This window comes from Desarmillaria tabescens (assembly GCF_030435595.1).
Source record: "Desarmillaria tabescens strain CCBAS 213 chromosome Unknown EV420scaffold_3, whole genome shotgun sequence".
NCBI classification, from domain to species: Eukaryota; Fungi; Basidiomycota; class Agaricomycetes; order Agaricales; family Physalacriaceae; genus Desarmillaria; species Desarmillaria tabescens.
This window is the reverse complement of record NW_026848302.1, coordinates 452,368-472,822: the sequence shown is the minus strand read 5'-3', so window position 1 is coordinate 472,822 and position 20,455 is coordinate 452,368. Positions and strand designations below refer to the sequence as shown.

The following is a 20,455-nucleotide window of genomic DNA, read 5'->3' as shown; positions in this document are numbered from 1 at the left end:
TTTGTTTGGAATGCAGAGAGGACTGGTGAGAATTTTAACATGAGGGGCATCGTTTATATACCACACTCCTCGGAGAAAATCTGGAGGTGAATGACGAAGCCCAAGAGGTCCAAGAATCGTCTCAAGCCAGCCAACCTGTCCAGAGACAGGAAAATAACTGATCACATCGTTCGCTACCGGAAACTCTTCGGTCTTGCAGATATCAACTTTCATCAATAAGTTCACAAGACCCAAACTACTTCAGATTGCCGAGAAGCTCCCGACAGCAAATGACCCGTGCTACTGCGCAGCATCATGTAGAGGGTGTGGCAGAATACTTGTCGCTCGAATATGCTGATGTCTATCTGAAAAGGTGAGGGACGGTGCATAAAATGAATGACAAAAGAGCCACCTTCAACGAACGTCTAGCGCTTAGACCGTGAGCCCTCAGTCCACTTTAAAAGCGCGACGCGATCGGTTAGAAGACGAGGTCAGGACAGCTTCTAAGTTTAGACACTGAATTGAGTTAAAAGAAACTGAGCTTCTTGTTATACTTAGCATCTCTTCAATCCACGAATATCCCGCGTCTCGGTGGTTAGAGGCGCTCCCAGACCTAGCTCGTAGTTACTAGTAGCAAGCGACCAACAATAATGGCAGTAAAGAGGCCGAGGACCAAAGGGATATTAATCCGAGGGTGGGAAGAAAGTATTATAACCACACGGTCGATTTTCTGGTGGTCCAATTCGAACAAGACTCGGGGCTTCCCTGAGGTTAATGGCGAATCGACGGAACACAAATCACCGCGTTCCCAGATATCCGATGGATTAGATTACGAAGGAGCAAAATTTCCGCCCCTGTGGAGTCGACCCAAGCCAGATAGTTCTCAAATGCCTTTGAAGTTCATAGTGATTGGTGGTCGGTGACTGAGTCCGACAATAACACGTGAGCTCTAGCCGGCCCGCCTACCCCGCACGTGGGTGAAACTTTTCTGTCCCGTAGTTTTTCCGTCGGCACTGTCCTACTCCACTGATGGCGACTGATATCTTATGGGACGAGTACACGACCCTTGTTTTGAAAACAGTGGAACAGGTGTCCCTTAGAGCTAGTGGACACGACCGCTACGCTTTTCGCTCATACTGCGCGCCCTATGGAGTACTAGAAGCTTGTGAAGTCCTGCGAACCTGGGGAGACTCTCAACAGGGATGTTGTGGACTAGACTCTTACACCGGAACCGGGCCTTGAATCTGCCGCTCGTGGTTTTTCTTTAAGCATGAAGAGACGGGGCCAGTGCCCTACCTAGATGTTCTCTTTTCCAACACCCTTGAACGTGGTTCGATTGCTACACAAAAGGATCCCATTGTTTTCCTTTCACAACAATCGGCCCACCGAGGTCCTATCGAAGGTTGAGTTAAAGCTCTATCGCAGCCGACGGGATCGCCCAGCAAGGCCCTTCGACTTTTCTCTTGGACCTACGTACCGATGCAACGGTCACTCCACGGGCACGAGGTCTTCATAACTACCTTACACACATCGACTCCGACGAACAGATAGATGTAAGTCCATGTTGACTTCTTCCGCCAATTAACTATTTTCTGACAGGCCAAGGCTCTTAGTTACTAGTTTACAGTTTGTTTCCGAGAAGAATGTCAGACCTTCTCCCGCTCGGGGCTCAGAGCGCTTAGCCCTGCGCAAATTTGTTCGGCTCTCCTCCAACACCGAAGTGTTTTGAGCGTGGTTTACGGTCCGATGGTGATAGTTGCGGCTTGACAACTTGCTGACGAAAATTTCAGTGATTCTAGACACCATTTTATTCGTGGTTTCTTTCGTACATCACCTCTAAGCGCGACTCAAGTGTACCTTATCATTCTGGTACGAGTCCGGCAATCGTAACGAAGACATCTGACATTCGTTGTAGGTTTGTTCTTCTGGTAGTGTGCTGGATGCAGTTGTTCAGCATACTCGTATTGGTCTTGAAAAGTAACCCAGTTTCACATCCGTCGCTGTCGGAGCCAACTAATCGTACTGTGTTTTGTCGCATGTTGATTGTTTCATCGCAGGACCGCAGGTTTGCCCTTTGATCTCGCTGCGCTTACATGAATTTTTACGTCAGCCCCACTTCTTGACCCGCCCAGCATGAGGGCTTACCCTAAAATAGCTTCGTTGGGTGGGGTTTCCAACCGACATATCCTCGTTATATTCGTGTCGCTGACGCAAGGAAGAGGACCGTCAACTGTCTGTTCCAATCATTGTTTCAGACATCGCGTACTTGAAGAACACGTCTTTTCATTAAGGCCACCCTCGCATCTGTCAAAACTTATTTCATTCTTCTTGACAAGACTTCCCGGCGGTTCATGCCGAATTCTAATGCGAATACCGCTCTTGTGGCTCTGGGCTTACGGATTCAGATTAAGGGTAGACACTTGACATCGTTTTTGATATGACATTATGACCGTACATGTCGCGCAAGGGCGGAAGTACGCGGTTGACGTTTAGACTTAGGACGAAACATCCAGATTCTACGGTCGACCATGGCTCGGATTTCGGACCGTATGGTTATTGAACGGCTGCGACTGAGCGCATATTCGGTCCGTAATGTCCTTAATGCCCTTTTCTGCTGTGTTCTCATTTTGATCGCCTTTGCAGGCTCGGAAAACGGCCAATTAAATAGTTGCCAGTTATTGCGCCAAAGCAAGAATGGACAGCGCCGAGGATTCCTAGCGCTTAACCCCGTTCATATACGGTTTCTCGACGCACTACGAACGAACGCGATTGATAAGAAAGCCGGACAAGGACACCTGGTCAGAATGGATGGGCCTAGGCTTCTGGATCTGCCATAGGCAACTCGAATGCTGCGTTGTGAAGTAGCGGTGGCCCTACGGTTGTCTGGCAGAACCCGGCCGAGCAACCTGTTATTCTACAAATTCCAAGAATATGTTGTATTGAAGGGAGTGTACAGCCACTGTGTCCATCACGGAGCAAATCGGACTTACGCATACTGGATCACTCAGCCGCTTGGTGGGTGCTAGGTGCCTTGGAATTAAAAACTTACCTGATTTATGACAGTCAAGTCAGCAAAGAACTTCCTGATTTTTATTCTAGTTATCCGGCCTCTTAATCGCGTTCACCCTGAACGGCGGAGCAAATCAGCATTAAACATGGACTCGGTAGTTTGATTTCCCACTTCCTGATCATGAGTGCAAGGCAAGCTTCCATTTATCTCGTATCTTTTTACATCACTTTCGCTTTCCGTAGGCTTTCAGCCTTGATCATTGAGAATGTTCCGCCCTGTAGCCATCACAAGTTTGAAGTCCCGCGGTTCAACAATCTACCACCATCCAGGTCCAAGCAGCAACATGATGCACATACATACACTACGACTATCGGACGAGCGGGAGGCTGCTCTGTCATCATCTATGCATGCTGTTGCTTACTTTTCATCTAACCAACGTCGTGGGACTGCTCTTCCATATTTATAGACTACATCATCGTTCGAAATGAGCGGATTTGATTTATACTATGCCTGTCCTTGCGAATGTTCACTGACCCCAGGTTAGAGGAGATGTGCTCTTCAATATGATTCGCTTTCACGGGACCGCACATTCGGACTAACGCGCTTCTGGCATCTTCAGTAACTGATAATTACTCGGTGACCTCCCACCTTGGGGCGTGATGTGTGGACCATCCATTCTCGTTTAACCCTGTTAACTTGCCATCATGATCAAAGACTAGTAGCACTTCGGTTTCGGGGATCTGTTGACCTGGCCGTGTCTTGCTGCTGTGAAGGAGATGCTCGGTCGAGATTAGAGTGAGATATTATTGATTCCGATGATCACAACCTTTAGGACCCGGCCTGTAACTGAGACGATGGGCATGGCATGCCTCTGTTATACTTTGCAGCGTTTTAAGCTCGTGGATTTCCTTGTTTATAGGTCCCATACCGGCTTGTTGAGCCCGAGTAACTGTCCCTTGGGCTATCTTATCCTGATCGCATAGTTTGCGATATCGTCTATTTGTTACTTGTCTCCCAGACCTGGACTGCGAGGTTCCACCTTAAAGCTTCAGCTTCAGGCTCCGAGCTTGTGTCCAAACCGGATCATTGCGAACGTATCGAGTCATCGCCTTTCACTGTTCCTTGTTACCGGAATACCGTGAATACCGAGTGCGTGCCAGACTCATGCACCTACTCCTCCGAGTCTGTGGCTCACATATCCCTTACCGGAGCTCGGTTGCACCCCGAGGTGATAGTTTCATGTATATCCAGCTACCACTCCTCGGCGTGGCTTGATGTTATGTTCCTGTCACCGAACCCTACATGCGCGCAAGTGAGCGCTGGTGTTATCAGTTCAAGCACCGTGACTTATTACTCCGTGCTGTATGCTCAATTTGCCAGTCATAATGATCTTGGCAGACTCCAAGCGTCTTGGATTCGTTGTACCGGCCACTTGCCAAAAATTTGGAGCCCTATCATCGCGCAAATCCGTTTCCTTATCTTGCGGTGTCACATATTCCGCTTTGGTGTAATTGAAGATTTTACATATGTAGTCTGAGTCCTGTCCATAAATGTGTCCGGATGGCGTTCCTTCTCCCGCCTTTGGCGTCGAGACTCCGAGTCTGCGACCCGCGGAAGCTCTACTTCATTGCTGTTCCTGGATTCCACCAATCGTTGAGGCTCTAGCACCGAAGAAGTTTACAGCAGGCGAGATATTTATTATAATGAGCATATTTTATGTACACCTTTGTTCTTTTCGACGCTACTAATCTGGAACAAAGCTTTTGCTGGCCATGTGAGCGAGGAGAATAAATGCCTCCGTGGAAACCTTTATTACCTCTTATTTTTCTTGACGATATATATCTACTTAGAGTTGTAAATGATACTGGATCATATAAGCGTCATACGCAGCCCTGCACTGCGGAGTGATCTTTAATCGATGTCAACAATCTGGAAGACCGGCCTAGAGGCGCTGATTAACCATATTCTCAATGCTTTGGAGGCTCAAAGAGCTACTGGAAAGTCTTTCATTGTGCCACTTTCGTAGTCGTAAAAGAAAGTACAAGGTAAAATTTGGAGTCCCACGATCAAACACGCGCTTGTACAGAAACGTAACTTGAGAGTAACCAACACAATGGGCTCGCCGACCTCTTCCACCGCTGAACATTCATCCGAGCCACCGCGGCCGACGACAAAGAGACAGCATGCTCTACAGGAGTTGCTCGCCTCGGAAAGGGCGTATGCATCTGACCTGGCTCTGGTACGGGAGGTACACATGCCGTTGGCAAGAGGTGCGTGAATGGCGGCTATCGATATTCTTTCATTAATCGGGCGCAGGTCAAGACATAGAGCTGGCGACGTCCTCATCGTCATCGACGATGGACTCGCCACCCATGACGCCGGAAGACGCCAGGATTATCTTTAGCAACATCGCTGATCTGGCCATGTTCGCCAATGACTTTTGCGATGCACTGCAAATAGCTCTCGATGAGGACAACGTTGGCGACCTATTCCTCAAAACGATACCCGAGATGGAGCGCCCGTACAAGTTTTACATATCTCGCCAGGACACGGCGTCGAGCCATCTCCAGTCGCTACCCGTGACCCCGGCACTCACCGCATACCACGCCCAGACACGCACCATTGCTGCCTCGCTGTCTCATGCTTGGGACCTGCACTCCATGCTCATCAAGCCCGTCCAACGCCTGCTCAAATATCCCCTTCTCCTTACCACGATTCTTGAAGAAACTCCGGATGATCACCCGGACAAGGAAAACATCCGTCTCGCGAGGGATGCCGTACAGGAAGTCGCCCAGCGCGTCAACGAGGAGCGACGACGTACAGAAGTCGTCAAAGACGTTTTGAAACGTACGAACAAAGATCTCCTTGTTCGCATCAAGAGTATCAGCCGCAGGCGACCGCCACCGCCCGATTCAGATGAAAGTCTGCTCATTTCACGACTTCATACGCATATATTGCGCATACAGTCCTTTGCCAACCAGCTCGCACAGAATACTCTTGACTGGTCACATTCTGTGGTAACAGCGACAAATCATCTCCGTTTGTTTTCTTTGTCCTTTGCCAGCGTTATTGGTTTGACTGGGGAAGTTCAATCTGATTCATTCGGTGCCTTTATGGGTCTCATCACGAATGTTTTATTGCCCCTTGCCATGACATTGTCCCAGCATCTCACCACAAATTTGATGAACCCACTCACAGATCTCCTCAACACCCTCACTAACCCCCTTCACCTGCTAAACACCCTCCAGAACACTCTATTACCTCTGCATACACACCTTATCCACATGCCTCTTTCGCAGAAGAACCGCCCGCCTCCTGATCTAATTAAAGCCTCCAACGAGTACCTCGCTCTGCGCGCCAAACTAGCTGAAGAGCTCCCAAAATATGTAAACATGGCTGAAAAGGTCTTGTCGGGATGCATAATACGTCTTGCGCGTGTGCAAGAAGCCTACTGGCTAGATGCGGGGCTTGCATGGCGGGATCTCTGGGACATGCTGAGCGTAGAAGGAGAAGACCTTCAGACAGGTGACACTGTACGTGTATGGTGGGAACGCTGGGAAGAAGTCGATGCTGTCCTGGCGCGTTTCAGAATTGTCGAACGGCTGCGAAAGACGCCTACGCGACGTTCGTCCTCTGCGGGATCAATTCCGCGAGTCTCGTCACCAATCCCTTTGATAAGTTCGTCGAGTGCCAGTATCAGGTCAAAAACTACGACCAAGTCAAGCACGGATTACGATTATGATATCGGGTACGATTATGCATGCGCAGCAAGGGTGGTGGAAAGTCCCCAGCCTCTCTCTCCCGTGTCGTCGCAGAAGATCAGAAGACCCGGGACTCCTTCGAGTTCTTCGATAAAGAGTCGGACGAGCAGTAGACGGAAGGAGTTGCCGGGGATGTATGCGGTACAGGCGGTGTATCCGTTCTCACCTCCGCAGGAATACACCTACGAGTCGTATCCGTTTTTGAAGATCATGGGGCCGGGTGAGGCTTACGAAGTCCTCCGTGAGGCCGGTCATCCGAAACTGCATATCAGCAAGGGGCTGAGACTCTCTATGGATGAGGAGGAGGCGAATGCGCCGGACAATTTGCTATTGGTAAGGCGTGTGGTGAGCGGGGGCAAAGGTGACGGTGAGGTAGGTTGGGCGCTCGCTAGTTATGTACGGCCTGTGTCGCTGTGAGAAATTTTGCGCCGCGGCGGGCGGACCAGTGGGGTTTCGCCGAGGTTTTTCATACTGATGCTCTTTTTTTTTGCTGCAGCTGGATTGTTGCCCTGCCATTTCATATCCGATACCCTGCACTGATACCTGGATAATTTTAGATTTGTTGTAACGCACGCGTGTATATTAGTGAAGAAGAATTAGTTGGTGCGAACCATGTGGATACGATTGCAGACTTGTCGCTGGGTGATGTTCGGTCAGTCACTGTCACTTGATCTTTGTTCTTGATCGCTTGCAGTTACAATTCCATAGTGATCAGAAAACAAAACCTTTAACGTTATGTATACGACAAAGCACAACCTACTGTGACAACATGTTCTCTCCCATTTTCCAATTCCACGATCGGGTATTTCCCTGTCTCGGTATTAATGTCGCTTCCATCATACCATGCACTCCTTGCGCCGCTGTGGCAATTGAATGAATTCCGGTTGGAAGCTGCCTCGACCTGGTTCTGTGTGTGTTGTTTGGCAAGGCCATCTGTATCGTCGCCAATGAGGCCATCTCATCACTAAACTTGTCGGACCAGATCTACCCGATGCCGAACGTCATCTTCTGTTCCTTTCGAAATTCGCAGCTGAACGTGTTCTGTGATTCCCGGCGCGAGACCTGCCACTTGGACGTGCCTCGGGCACCAGGAATAGAACTCGACAAATATGTCCGAGCCCTATCAATTTATGAACCAATGTTCTAATTGCCACGACGTGCCCAAGTGATTTACATCGTCTTGGTGCCAGGACTTGCGGTCAGCGTCCTTCCTCTCTCTCTTCCCCCCCTCCATCATCCCCGTTTCCCTCCCTCATGAGTTCACCACCGTCGTCACGATTTGTGTCGCCGTCTAATGATTCCATCGCTGCCAGCGCAAGCGATGCCGACGACCGGCAGATGGGTATATCCCCTACTGCGACACATCTTGGTGACGAGGAGCTCGATAAACGAATTTCTGACCAAGATGACGACCTTGACGCTGAAAAGCAGAAAGTACAAGCTCAACTTCAGTTCCCTGAGGGCTCATTCCGCGGCTGGGCAACAGTATGTGGAGGGTGCGTATTTTAACCCCTTGAAAATTTGGAATTTTCGATTGAATAATGATTTCAGAGCTTTCGTCGGGATGTGTACGTGCTCTAATTACGGTGGAATCTCGAAACTAATATTTACCTTACACATTAGGCACGTTTGGGAATGTCCAGGTGAGAACATCTATGCTTTTCGTATTTTTGGCCAAGGCTCATTCTCACTCTCACAGAGTTTTGGGGGTCAGTCGGGCATGGTGTACTTCTATGTGGATGTGATACTGATCTATACATTCAGTGTATCAGGACTATTATACAGTGCGTCTCCATTTCATCCGGAGCCCGTTCGGAATTGACACTTCACAGAGAACCTCTTTATCCGAACATTCCGCTTCACAAATAAGTTGGATCGGTTCCGTGCAACTCTGTTTATTATTCTCCCTTGGTCTGCTATCGGGTAAACTATTCGATCAAGGATACTTTCATCACCTCATGTTGGGTGGAAGCCTTCTGTTCCTATTTTCGTACGTTGAATGCCCCGATCGCATTAAGCGAAGCTTAAATCTCACCCACCCATGCATTTTGCAGCTCGTTCATGTTATCTTTGACGCAACCCCACCAATTCTATCAAACTTTGTTGTCGCAAGGATTTGGCATGGGGCTCGGAATGGGCTGCATGTTCATACCTTCGATGAGTGTGTTATCACACTATTTCCGGGTGAGGAGAGCCGTGGCGATGGGATTCGTGGTATCAGGTATGAATTAAACATTGCTTCCGAAGTATCTGGTGACGAAGCGTTATGAAGGTGGCGCTTTGGGCGCCATTATTTACCCAATTCTACTGAACAAGGTGTTTGACAAGACTGGCCTTGGATTCCCTTGGGCAGTTCGGTGAGTCTTGGTTTCCATATCAGAGTAATGGTTTGCTAAATTGGCTTCTAGTTTCATAGCTTTCATAGACCTCTTCCTTTTGACGCTTGCAAACCTACTAATGCGGCCGAGACGTGTGTTCTCTTCATCTCCGATGCTGTTCCTGGGTATTGACGGTCGTTTGGCAGTCCCACCACGGAAACGCGCCCCCATCGATATGGATAAGATTTTATACGATTTCCCGTACTGGTTAACTGTGGTTGGGTAAGCGTTCTCCGCCATCTTCCGAGTCACGTTAGACTGACGGCCTTCCAGGATAACACTAGGGTTCTGGGGACTCTTCATCCCCTGTACGTCTAGTTTTACATCCTTCAACTGGCGCAACTCATGAGTGCGGCTCGCAGTCTTTTACCTGCAAGTGTTTGCGGAGCTTCACGGAGTCGATACTAGTTTCCTGACATGGACGGTACGATTCTTCATCTCCTCACTAACTTGACAACATCTCTGATTCGAGGCGCGCAGATCCCCATCCTGAATGCTGGATCGCTCTTCGGGCGATTCATTCCAAACCTCCTGGCCGACAAGTACGGCCCATTCACAGGTACGTCTTTGCGTGCTTCGGGCCCCATGTGAGCTTTTCGCTGATTGCCATTGCCCATCAGTTATCATACCAAGTGGTTTCATAACGGGAAGCCTGGTGTGGGCTTTGCTCGGGGTACATTCTATTGCGGGCATGGCGGTGTTTGGCGTGCTGTACGGATTCTTCTCCGGGGCTTTCTTAACTGTGGCGACGCCAGCTGTTGCGTCGTTCACTCGCAGCCCTACTTTGGATGATATAGGGTAAGTCCTGGAGTGTGGATTTTCGAGCGTGCTTATTGAGAGATATGGTAGACTCCGGATAGGCATTTCCTGCTTCTTCATCGGGCTCGGCCTTTTAACGGGAAATCCCATCGCTGGAGCACTGCTGAAATCCCCAGAGTATATATGGTGGCGACCCCTGCTGTTTGCTTGCGTGAGTACCTTTTCTGAGTTTTGCATTTTTGGGTGGATTACTTACGGCACCTAGGTCGTGATCATCTCCGGCACGATATGCCTTGCGGTCGCGAGACAGTATTTGGTTCAACGCAAGGGTGGAATGAAATTTGTGTAAGATGTTATGTATCGATACGAGAGAGAGAATACGTGCTCCGATGAACCTGGATGGATATTGTTTACTTTATGACCGCCACACTTACTACCACGACGATGGCATGACTTTTTACAACGTGGACTGTATTAGTTACCTGATTATATATTTGCAGTCTGATCGTCGCTGCTAAGTGAGCTTAACACCTTGTCAATGATACAAGAAGCTTCAGAAGGTGCGGGATGCCGTGAGCGAGACAAGCCTGTTGTGACAAAATGGCCGCAAGTCGGGATCGACCCAACCAAACAAATTTCTCCTCGCTGACACGATGAAATTCGGTGCCCTTGGTGTCGAAGTTTCTACCTCTCTCACAGTTCCAAAAGATGCCGTCCAATTTATTTGCGCAAGAATTCCTGACCTAGTATACGCCTACGACAAACTCAAGAATCAGCCTTGGTGTCTAGAAAACGATCGACGCCTCGTCCAGGCCAGAGTAAGTCAGAGATGTGTTGAAAATTTTCTCGTATTAATTCGACGGCAACAGACCGCGTTTCTCCAGTCATTGTGCTTGTGTGACGAAGGATGGGAGATTCTCAAGGGCCGTCATTTCCTTGAGAAGGATTCGAAGGAGATATTTGAGCCCGAGGACGTTGTAAGAGCAGCCCGATTCAACCCAAGGATTTCAAGGCCCATACCGGTGGTAAAGACACCTAACAAAGACAACTCTTCTGGTCGCGGGGACCTTGTTTCCTCCAGCTCTGATGACTCGGACGAGAGTACCATGCCCGGAAGATCCAACGACTACGGCAAGGTATGTTTAAAGGCCGTCCAATTATTTTTCGACTTTCTGAGGGTGTTGCGCAGTACCTCGGGCTACTCTACCGATACAACGCAGGAAAAGAATTGGACGACGAAGGCAGCTAGGAAACTCATTTTCCACTTTCGTCGACTTACCAAGGACCAGAGAGTTATGGCAAAAGAACAGACAGATCCTCGAGTCTGGTGTGGTCTAGTTTTCGCGAGTACACGAGCCACGGCCGCGCGCAAGCTAACGGGCTATAGGATTATGAAATTTGATGTTCGGGATTGGGACATCGTCCCTGTGAAGGCACTGAATCCGGTGGGTCATCCTTCTCATGTCAATAATCAGGAAATCGAGACTTTCATGTACAGTGTAGTGAATGCGTCAAGTCCAATTATCCGTGTGAATACACGGGTGTCCGTAGAGTCGCGAGATGCAAAGAATGCGTTCTTCGCCAGAAGAAATGTACCCTGACTGGGAGTGCCGGTCGATCCGATTCGACTAGACCAAAAAACAAAGTGATCAGCGATGATCATAGGGATGACTCGGATTCGGACGATGAAGAACTCTCGGAAGAATACAAAGAAGTGAGTCGTAAATTTAATCCCTCAAGATACAATCTCGGTACAAGATGCTGAACGTTTTCACCTAGTACTTGAATCTTCTTCAAAATTTAGATCGAGGACGAATTTTGGATGATGAAGGAATAAGAAAGCTCGTTGCCCAGCTTCATTCCGTCTCTCCAGAAGAACGGGAGATAGCGAAGGAACAAACAGATGTAAGGGTATGGTGCCGCATGGTGTTCGCCGGAATTCGTGCGACCCATGCAAGAGATATCAAAGGGACCAAGATCGGTCCGAGGGATGTCAGAGAATGGGATGCTATTCCGGTGAAGGCTGCAAGCCCGGTAAGGTTTTACATCAATGAAACAAAAGATCTCGCTGATATTCCTGGATCAGTGCACCGGGTGCACCAAGGGCGGATGGACCTGCGAACGCACTGGTACTCCAAAACAAAAAAGGTGCCGAGAGTGCATGTTTCGGCAAGCAAGGTGCACTATTGCTGGTAGTGATCCCGAGCTGACATCGCAAGGCACTCAGAGAGGACCAAACGGTCAATTCCGAAAGAAAAGGATGCGAAGCTCCAATTCGTCCCGAGAGGAAGAGAATAGCATTGACTTGGAGATTCAACACCTTGAAAATCGCTCGCCACGCTGTTCGAAGCGTCTTCGCGAGGCAGACGAGGATACGGCTCCGCAGAAGAGGAGCAAGGCAGTGGCGTATCGGTTGCAGCATTTCCCGAAAGGCATCAATCCAACGTTTGACAAGCTCCTTCCTCAGCCAGATCCGGAGCAAGAGAATGATTCTGCAGGTCGACGCACACCTATCGACTACGCGATTCCAGGAGATGAAGGACTTGGAGAAATACGAAACGAACTAGAAGGGTTGAAACGCAAGGTAGATGAATTTGATACGCTGAGAGATCGTTGGGCGGCGCTGCGAAGAGAAGCAGCAGAGAGTTAATATCTTTCAAGAGGAAATGGCGGCCCTCTTTGGTCGTCTTCCTTAATTTCTTGAGCTCATGGCAACGTATCGTATGCCGATTATATCTTGAACATATCTTTCAGCACGTAGATGAACCCTGATATGTGGCCTTCACTCACAACGCCACACCGATAGCGCTGGATGAGAATCAAAGATTAGAATTGAGCGACTCGATTACTTCTCCGATTTTTATAACCATATCATCAGAGCCCCATTGTCCGACAACACCTAATCCCCACCGGCCAACCATCACCCTCCTTGTTGACTATCGGTACGTTAATAGCCGGTAAACCAGCCAAAGACGCCGGCACAGTCAGTACGTCTTGTACGTACGCCTCCAAGCCAGACGCATCTTCTCCATCTAGAAGAGGAGCGGTACGAATGGCCGACGGGTGCATCAATACATCGACTCCGTCGGCATTGGGGATTTGATTTGGAGCTCGAACATTGGGCATGCGGAACACAAGATTAAAGTCGTCCCTGACTAGTCGGCGTACTCGAAGGGCTTGGAGAAAGTAGTTATCGAATGAACTTGGGGTAGACTCAAATTAGTGGTATGCGTAAGACGTATCAAAAGGAGACATACTCCGGCGGTTAAAGAGTAAGTCCCTAGGAGAATTCGTTTTTGAACTTCAGACCCAAATCCTTTCGACCGAGTATGTGCATAGATTTTTGAAGTCTTAGTTAGGTCCGTTCCGGGTGGCGGCTTGATATGCAATCCTAATTCAATTTGTCAGTCAGATACGGAAATCTGAACGGAAGGTTGACACATGCCGTATTGGATACCATCATACCGAGCCAGGTTACTGCTTGCTTCTGCGCTAGCGATGACATAGTACGCGCTGAGAGCGAACGACGTAGATGTCAAAGACACAGGGACAACCGTGGCACCCAGGCTCTTTAGCGAGGCAATCGTGCTTCGAGTATTTTTCAATACAGAACGCGACAATTCAAGGGGGAAATATTCCTAAATATATTCGATGAGTATATGGACCGAACATGCGCGGGGGGGATTATAACCTCGGGTATGCCTATCTTTATTCCATGGAGGTTTCCCCCTTTTAAGTCGCCCCAGGATTTCATTTGAATCTCTACGGCATGAGAAGCGTCACGTCTGGTTGATCGGTTGGTGCTGGTAGGGTCTCGTTCATCGTGCACGTTGAGAACGTCTTGAAAAGAGATGAACAGTGACTTCTCCATAGTAGGCGGCCGTACGCACCGAAAATCCGCTTTGTTGTGCCGATGTCCTTTGCGATAATCCCGACACAGTCCAGACTATCCGCGTAGGAAACGACGCCCCATCGACTCAGCAACCCATAGGACGGCTTTAACCCCACAACGCCACAGTACGCGGCCGGCAACCGAATAGAACCACCTGTATCTGTACCAATTGCACTTCATCTGGTTGGACCGTGCTCGGCCGTGTATAACGCACAGAACTTACGCGTCACACATTTTGGCAGCGACGACCGCAGCACTGCCTCCAGAACTTCCTCCGGCTGATCGGCGTTCACGCTTTTCCCAGGCGACGGAAGACGACGGGTGTTGGAAGGGATTGACAACTGATCCATGGATTGAATGTACATTTAGAGAGCTATGGAAGCTTGAGTACAGAAGGGCAGGCCGAGAGCTAGCTGACAGACCCCATTCCAAATTCATCACAGTTGGTCTTTCCAAGGGTTACAGCACCTGCATCTTCTAATAATTTGACGACCGTGGCATCAAACGGGGGCACGAAACCTGAACGAGGACAAATGAGAGCACAGTAAGCACAGTTTCGTGAGAAACAGACCCTGCAGTATCGCAGATGAACATGTTGTGGGAAGCTTGGAGGTGCATATGTTGTCCTTTGACTCCAATAGTAATATTCCCCAGTGGGAAATGATTTCCCAAAGATTGGACTGTGTCGTTCGTGCAGACAAATGCGTTTATGCTCGAATTTTTATCACGAAGAGTTCGGTTGCTGTAGGATGATATGGCACGAGAAGAAGGGTACAGGCAACGCAAGCCAGTCCATAGTTGCTTCGTCGCTTCGAGGTTCATTGAAGCGTGGGCCGCTTCAGCGTATCATGGAAGAGGGCAGGGCAGAGCAGGCAGGCAATGGAAGAGCAAAAACAAGCCGGCGTGACGTGACATGAGTGACACAGTAGGTCCTTACGCGGCTTCGCAGTGTGCATTCATGAGTTCAACAACAAAAGATGATACGAAAGTATTTTGCACATCCATTTCGATTCTTGGATGATTATTTGCCTTGAGATGGTGCAGGAATTAGTTCTAAGCTCAAGCTTGTATGGAACGATTATGGCAAATATTGAACACCGCCACTACACAAATAAATGGCATCAACGCGTCTCTTCACGTCTCTACCACTTACCATGCCGCCAAAGACAAAATCGTCCACCGAAAACATGAAGCAGAAAAGCCTCATGGGCTGGCTATCCAAAGGCACAGACGCGACACCGGCAAAATCGAACGGGTCTAAGCCTGCTTTGAAGGCACCGAACGCGTCGACATCGAAACCGAAAAATCCGCGTACTCCAGAGTCGACCAAGCCAGACATACGCGTATTGAACTCATCTGCATCCGTGTCATCCTTTGGAGATAGCAGCATTAAGGATACACCACCGACGAGTGACCCCATTGATGTGGATATGCTTTCTGAGGAAGAAGATGCCCCGAGGAAAAGGAGCCGTATTTCCTCCGTGAGTTTTTTTTCACCTTTCTTGATATTACACCACTTGACTTTCAAAGGGTGGAGGAAAACGGAAACTTGCTTACGAAGACGATTCCGATGAAGAAACTCGAGCATCTTCTACAACCGGAGGAAGCCAACCACCATCGTCACCCCTTCAAAGCAAAAGTAAGTCACTATTCAACCTCTATCAACATACTCACGTCTCCTAGGCCGGGCCAAGAAGCCTCGGCTATCTGCTCCCCCATCTGACGACGAAGACGATCAAGAAGTCGCAGCATCTTTCTCCAAGCGGTTGACACATTTCAAGAAATCACCCAAAAAGAAAGGTTGGCCTGTAATTCCCGGCTTATAACTGTATACTCATTTACATATATGCAGGCTCACGTTCGACGGCGTCCTCGGATAATGATGATTTCATTGCTCCCTCCGACTCAGACGACGACGCCAAGTCTGTCAAGTCGCGCAGTTCCGGCTCTTCTCGTCACTCGCTTGGGCCGGATACTGACTTCGATGACGAAGATGAGGACAGTGGGAAGAAAAAGAAGTCGAGACCTGCTCCAAAGAAGGCATCGTCATCCAAGAATGCGTCCAGTGCAGCATCTGGTGGTACCTCTTTCTTGACAGCGGCAGAACGACGGGAGCAGGACAAGAAGAACGAGAAAAAGTCTGCCGAAGATCCTTACGCATTCCTGATTGGATGTTAAAGATGTGAGATCTCTCTATCCCTCGCGATCCTATGGCTGACAGACCATACCGTCTTGCAGAAAGACGGACACAGGCCTGGCGATCCCAAGTATGACCCACGGACGCTCTACATTCCGAACCGCGCCTGGAAAGAATTCACACCTTTCGAGAAGCAGGTATGGAATGACTTAGTAGTATGTCGTATAGATCTAATAAATCTACAGTTTTGGGAAATCAAACAAAATCACTATGACACAGTGCGTACTATCCGTAGCTGTCATGTATGCTCGAAATCTCACCTTCTTAAAGATATTGTTCTTTCAAAAAGGGTGAGTGTTGCTTATCTCTTGGAGTATCAAGCTCATCGTACATGTCAGAAAATTCTTTGAGGTATTATCATTTTGCTTTCAAACAAGTCAGATTCTCATTGTCTTCGCTTCAGTTGTATGAGGATGATGCTCGTGTTGGTCATCAAGAATTTGATTTGAAACTGACCCAGAGAGTCAAGATGTCGATGGTAAAGATTTTCCATTAGGTCGCGCTTTATGATGCTGATACACTATTAGGTCGGCGTCCCGGAAATGTCCTTCGAATTTTGGGCGGCGTATGTTCTCTTCGATGATGCGGTCACCTCCCTCTAAAAGTCATCTATGTAGCAAATTCCTCGGCAAAGGATACAAAGTCGGTCGCGTAGATCAGGCTGAAACTGCTCTCGGAGCCGAGATGCGTTTAGCTACTGACAAAGGCAAGGGTAAACCTAAAGGCAGTGAGAAAGAAAAGATCGTCCGACGGTGGGTTCTGCTTCATCTCCTAGGGAACGACTGTCTGATGTCTGACTCTAGGGAGCTGAACAAAGTTTATACTAATGGTACTCTTGTTGATGCTGCAATGCTCACCGATGACCATGCCGGCCACTGCATTTCAATCAGGGAAGTTGAATCTGATGGCGGCTCGAATAATACTTTCGGCGTTTGTGTCTTGGACTGCGCGACCTCGCAGTTTGATCTGAGTGTTTTCCAAGACGATATCTGTCGCACCAAACTCGAAACCTTGATGAGGCAGATTCGCCCCAAAGAGATGCTGTTCACGAAAGTAAGTTCTGTGCATCGACTGCGCTTTTTGATGCTTATATGCCTATACAGGGGCAGTTATCTGTCTCAACGACGCGACTCCTGAAAGCCGTCCTTCCTGCTGCGTGCTTATGGACAAGTTTACGCGAAGTCGAAGGTTTTGATTACGAAGACACTATGAAAGAATTGGCGAGTTTGTACCCTGCTGATGAGGGTGATATGGACGAAGACGACGACTGCATTTTGCCTAAGGCTGTTCCTCAGCCAATAAGAGACATGGCCGGTTCGAAGCCTCCGATCGAAGCACTTGGCGCTATGATCTGGTTTGTCCACTTGCGTGTGCTTCCTCGGATACTTGTACTGATCCGTATGTGGTGCAGGTACCTCCGACAACTGAACATAGACAAGGATATACTTAGTATGAAGAATTTCAATGTTTACGATCCTATGAAAAGAGGCCAAGGTCTGGTACTTGACGGACAGACATTGGCACACATTGAGGTTTGTCCTATTTCTTAATGTCTTCCAAACGCTGTTGAACTGTCAGTAGGTGTTGCTTAATAATGAGGGCACATCGGAAGGGTCTCTTCTCCAGCTATTGAGTCGCTGCATCACTCCTTTCGGTAGTTCCTTTCTAAGAAAATATTGTTTGTCGCTTATTCTATTTTGCAGGAAAGAGGCTGTTCCGCATATGGCTATGCATGCCCCTGCGGGAAGTGTCCGATATCAATGCCAGACTAGATGCCGTCGAGGACATTATGGATCACCCAACGTTCGAGCAGGAATTCACCGAGGTTGCCAAGGGGCTCCCTGACTTGGAGCGCATCGTATCTCGTATCCATGCGAAGAGCTGCAAAGTCAGAGATTTCTTGAAGGTGCTAGGTGTAAGTCGGAGAAGCAGATATTCTGCTCAACCGTATCTGATGACTCTGTACAGGCATTCAAAAAGCTTAGCCGCGGTTTCAATAGTCTTGCCGATACTTCTGAGACGTTCAAGTCGAAGACCATTCAAGGCCTCCTCCGGAATGCTCCGGACCTGCTGCAAAATATCAAGAACGTAGAGGCTATGTACATCAAGCCATCAGAAAAAGGTCGCCGCTCTGCCTCTTCCCCTATCTACATGATCTGATTATGTCGTAGACGCTAACGAGTTGGTTCCGCAAGAAGGTAAAGATGAAGCGTACGATACGATTATGTCCGAGATCGCAGAGCTCGAAGAGGAACTTGACGGAGAACTCAAGCGATTCGAGAAGAAAATTGGGTATGTGTTATATCCTCGTATCCTGGGTGGTGCTCAGATCTTTTGTAGGTGCAAGTTAAACTGGTGGCATAGCGCTATCGGGAACAAGGTGTGTCGGGTCTGACAAACCAATTCGTCTCATCAAACTTAATGGCTGAGAAGGAAATCTATCTTGTGGAAACAAGTGCTGGTCAAAAGGACATTCCCAAGGATTGGACAAAGAACGGCGGTACCAAAGTAAGCTTAGACACCCACTCCACATTCAAGCGCTTACGGCCGCCGTGCAGGCCAAGACTCGATGGCAGGTCAGCAGCCTACAAAAATCTGTTCGCGCCCTGAAAGAAGCGCGAGAAACCCGTAACACGATCATGAAAGCATTCAAGAATCGTGTTTTCGAAGAATTTGATTCTGATCGCGGTGTCTGGTTGCGGGCGATCCGTGTGTTTGCTGAACTGGATTGCCTGTTCAGTTTGGCCAAGTCATCAAGCGTGTTGGGTGAGCCTGTGTGTAGGCCAGAACTCGTGGAGGGTGATTCGGCATTTGTGGACTTCAAGGATTTGAGGCACCCGACACTGGCGATTAGTGCCAATATGAAGAGCTTCATTCCGAACGATGTCAAGCTTGGGGGTGAGGCCGGTAGGATCGCGTTGCTTACAGGTAAGTTTACGCCCTTTCTTATGTGCGATATTCGATCTGATAAGACCGGTAGGACCGAACATGGCGTGGGTGTCCTGTTTCTCACTGAGTACATTTTGATGGCTGACCATGTGTGCGCTTCTGTTTTGTAGTGGAAAATCCACGGTGAGCATGTTGTATGTCACATACGGGAACGGGGCTCATGATAAGTGGTGTTCCTAGGTTATGCGCATGACAGCCACCGGCATAGTACGCATGATTTTGTACTTCTCCTATCTTTGTTGACAGCATCCTCAGATCATGGCACAACTTGGGATGCTCGTTCCCGCGGCAAAAGCTCGGTTTGTAATAACTATCATTTGTTTGACGCGTTCTGACTGTGATGCAGGATCTGTCCGGTGGATGCGATCCTGACGAGAATGGGTGCTTACGACAATATGTTTTCCAATGCGAGTACTTTCAAGGTTGAACTTGATGAATGCTGCAAAATTCTTCGCGATGCTACTCCCAAATCATTTGTCATCCTAGATGGTATGGATTCATTTTTCAAAATTACCTTCCATTAACCATGACACTCGACGAATAGAACTGGGACGAGGAACATCTACATATGTATGTCACTTCCGTTGTTATCCTAATAACGTTTGCTAACCTTTTCTTAAGGATGGCATGGCTATTGCATCGGTACGCCCGTGTTGATCTCTGGCTTTTCTATACAACTTAGACCCTTGATGTAGGCCGTTTTACACGAGCTCGCGACGCACACCCTCCCTCTTTCTTTCTTTGCTACTCATTATGGTTCTCTGACGGACGATTTCCGGTACCATCCTAACATTCGAAACATGTATATGTCAACTATCGTGGATGAGGAAAAGCGTGATGTCCGTCCTCGTCTTTCATCTCTGATATCACTTCTGACAAAGTTCATCCCAGATTGTCTTCCTGTACAAACTGATAGACGGCGTGGCTACATCATCTTTCGGAACGCATGTTGCAAACCTTGCTGGCGTGCCTTTGGATGTTGTTGAGCGCGCGGACCTTGTGTCCAAGAAGTTTGCTCAGCAGTTCAAAGAACGGATCGAGGCGAAGCAGTCTCAACGAGCTACGTCTCGTTTGCCCCTGGTGGCTCAAGCTGATTTCGCGTATCTGTACGGCTTGGCCACGGGTAAGATCGAACTGCCTCAGGACCCGGTGAAGCAGAAGCTGATGCTAGCCCTGCTGAAGAAGACCGTCCGAAACTATACCAAAAATTGATGAATGCTGTCCCATTGCTAGTGCTTCGATTGCTATCCTTGCTTTCATACATGTACAATATTCATATGCTTTTAGATAACTGTGTGTCATCCGGACATTTGAGTTGACCAATAATACTACTTGTATTCAGCGTCGGCTACGGTGGGAATCTTCGATCAAGACAAGTGAATTCGTGCCGGAAGCCGGTCCCAAACTCTACGAACGACGACAACACTCTTCAGACTTTCACATCTTCTCGAACTTCACCGCACGTCTTCCCTGAAAGTTGAATCACTTCAGTTTGAACAGGATTTACACCGGATAACCATAATCTGCGGG

General features: G+C 48.5%; 4 protein-coding genes across 4 annotated transcripts; 3 read left to right on the top strand and 1 right to left on the bottom strand.

The window, feature by feature from the left end:
* The first annotated feature begins 4,911 nt into the window (after positions 1–4,911).
* Positions 4,912–7,588, top strand: EV420DRAFT_651731 (Dbl domain-containing protein). The gene is made up of 3 exons (XM_060482932.1): positions 4,912–5,259; positions 5,306–7,402; positions 7,459–7,588. Exons 1-2 carry the CDS (start codon positions 5,103–5,105, stop codon positions 7,165–7,167), a joined length of 2,019 nt encoding a protein of 672 aa, XP_060337441.1. The 5' UTR covers positions 4,912–5,102; the 3' UTR covers positions 7,168–7,402; positions 7,459–7,588.
* Positions 7,589–7,743: 155 nt separating this feature from the next.
* On the top strand, positions 7,744–10,267 carry EV420DRAFT_651668 (major facilitator superfamily domain-containing protein). The gene is made up of 16 exons (XM_060482931.1): positions 7,744–8,246; positions 8,302–8,318; positions 8,374–8,393; positions 8,450–8,459; positions 8,515–8,534; positions 8,583–8,740; positions 8,805–8,971; positions 9,023–9,107; positions 9,159–9,220; positions 9,275–9,350; positions 9,402–9,436; positions 9,491–9,552; positions 9,609–9,687; positions 9,749–9,926; positions 9,978–10,098; positions 10,153–10,267. The coding sequence occupies exons 1-16, from the start codon at positions 8,005–8,007 to the stop codon at positions 10,234–10,236; spliced, it is 1,416 nt and encodes a 471-aa protein (XP_060337440.1). The 5' UTR covers positions 7,744–8,004; the 3' UTR covers positions 10,237–10,267.
* Positions 10,268–12,761: 2,494 nt separating this feature from the next.
* On the bottom strand, positions 12,762–14,601 carry EV420DRAFT_1617130 (amidase signature domain-containing protein; the record flags this gene model as incomplete). The annotated part of the gene is made up of 9 exons (XM_060475201.1): positions 12,762–13,100; positions 13,145–13,237; positions 13,316–13,525; positions 13,654–13,727; positions 13,778–13,953; positions 14,003–14,152; positions 14,202–14,298; positions 14,351–14,411; positions 14,479–14,601. 9 exons carry the CDS (start codon positions 14,599–14,601, stop codon positions 12,762–12,764), a joined length of 1,323 nt encoding a protein of 440 aa, XP_060337439.1.
* A 332-nt stretch (positions 14,602–14,933) lies between these two features.
* Positions 14,934–20,312, top strand: EV420DRAFT_1698831 (muts domain V-domain-containing protein; the record flags this gene model as incomplete). Its single annotated transcript, XM_060479460.1, has 30 exons — positions 14,934–15,260; positions 15,310–15,418; positions 15,463–15,579; positions 15,632–15,917; positions 15,960–16,113; positions 16,162–16,194; positions 16,247–16,266; positions 16,315–16,327; positions 16,380–16,454; positions 16,504–16,541; positions 16,594–16,728; positions 16,780–17,029; positions 17,080–17,330; positions 17,388–17,508; positions 17,558–17,630; positions 17,680–17,891; positions 17,945–18,098; positions 18,148–18,268; positions 18,317–18,356; positions 18,410–18,484; positions 18,535–18,904; positions 18,957–18,969; positions 19,036–19,048; positions 19,106–19,132; positions 19,181–19,224; positions 19,272–19,414; positions 19,470–19,495; positions 19,547–19,567; positions 19,621–19,764; positions 19,817–20,312. The coding sequence occupies 30 exons, from the start codon at positions 14,934–14,936 to the stop codon at positions 20,135–20,137; spliced, it is 3,726 nt and encodes a 1,241-aa protein (XP_060337438.1). The 3' UTR covers positions 20,138–20,312.
* Between the last annotated feature and the right edge of the window lie 143 nt (positions 20,313–20,455).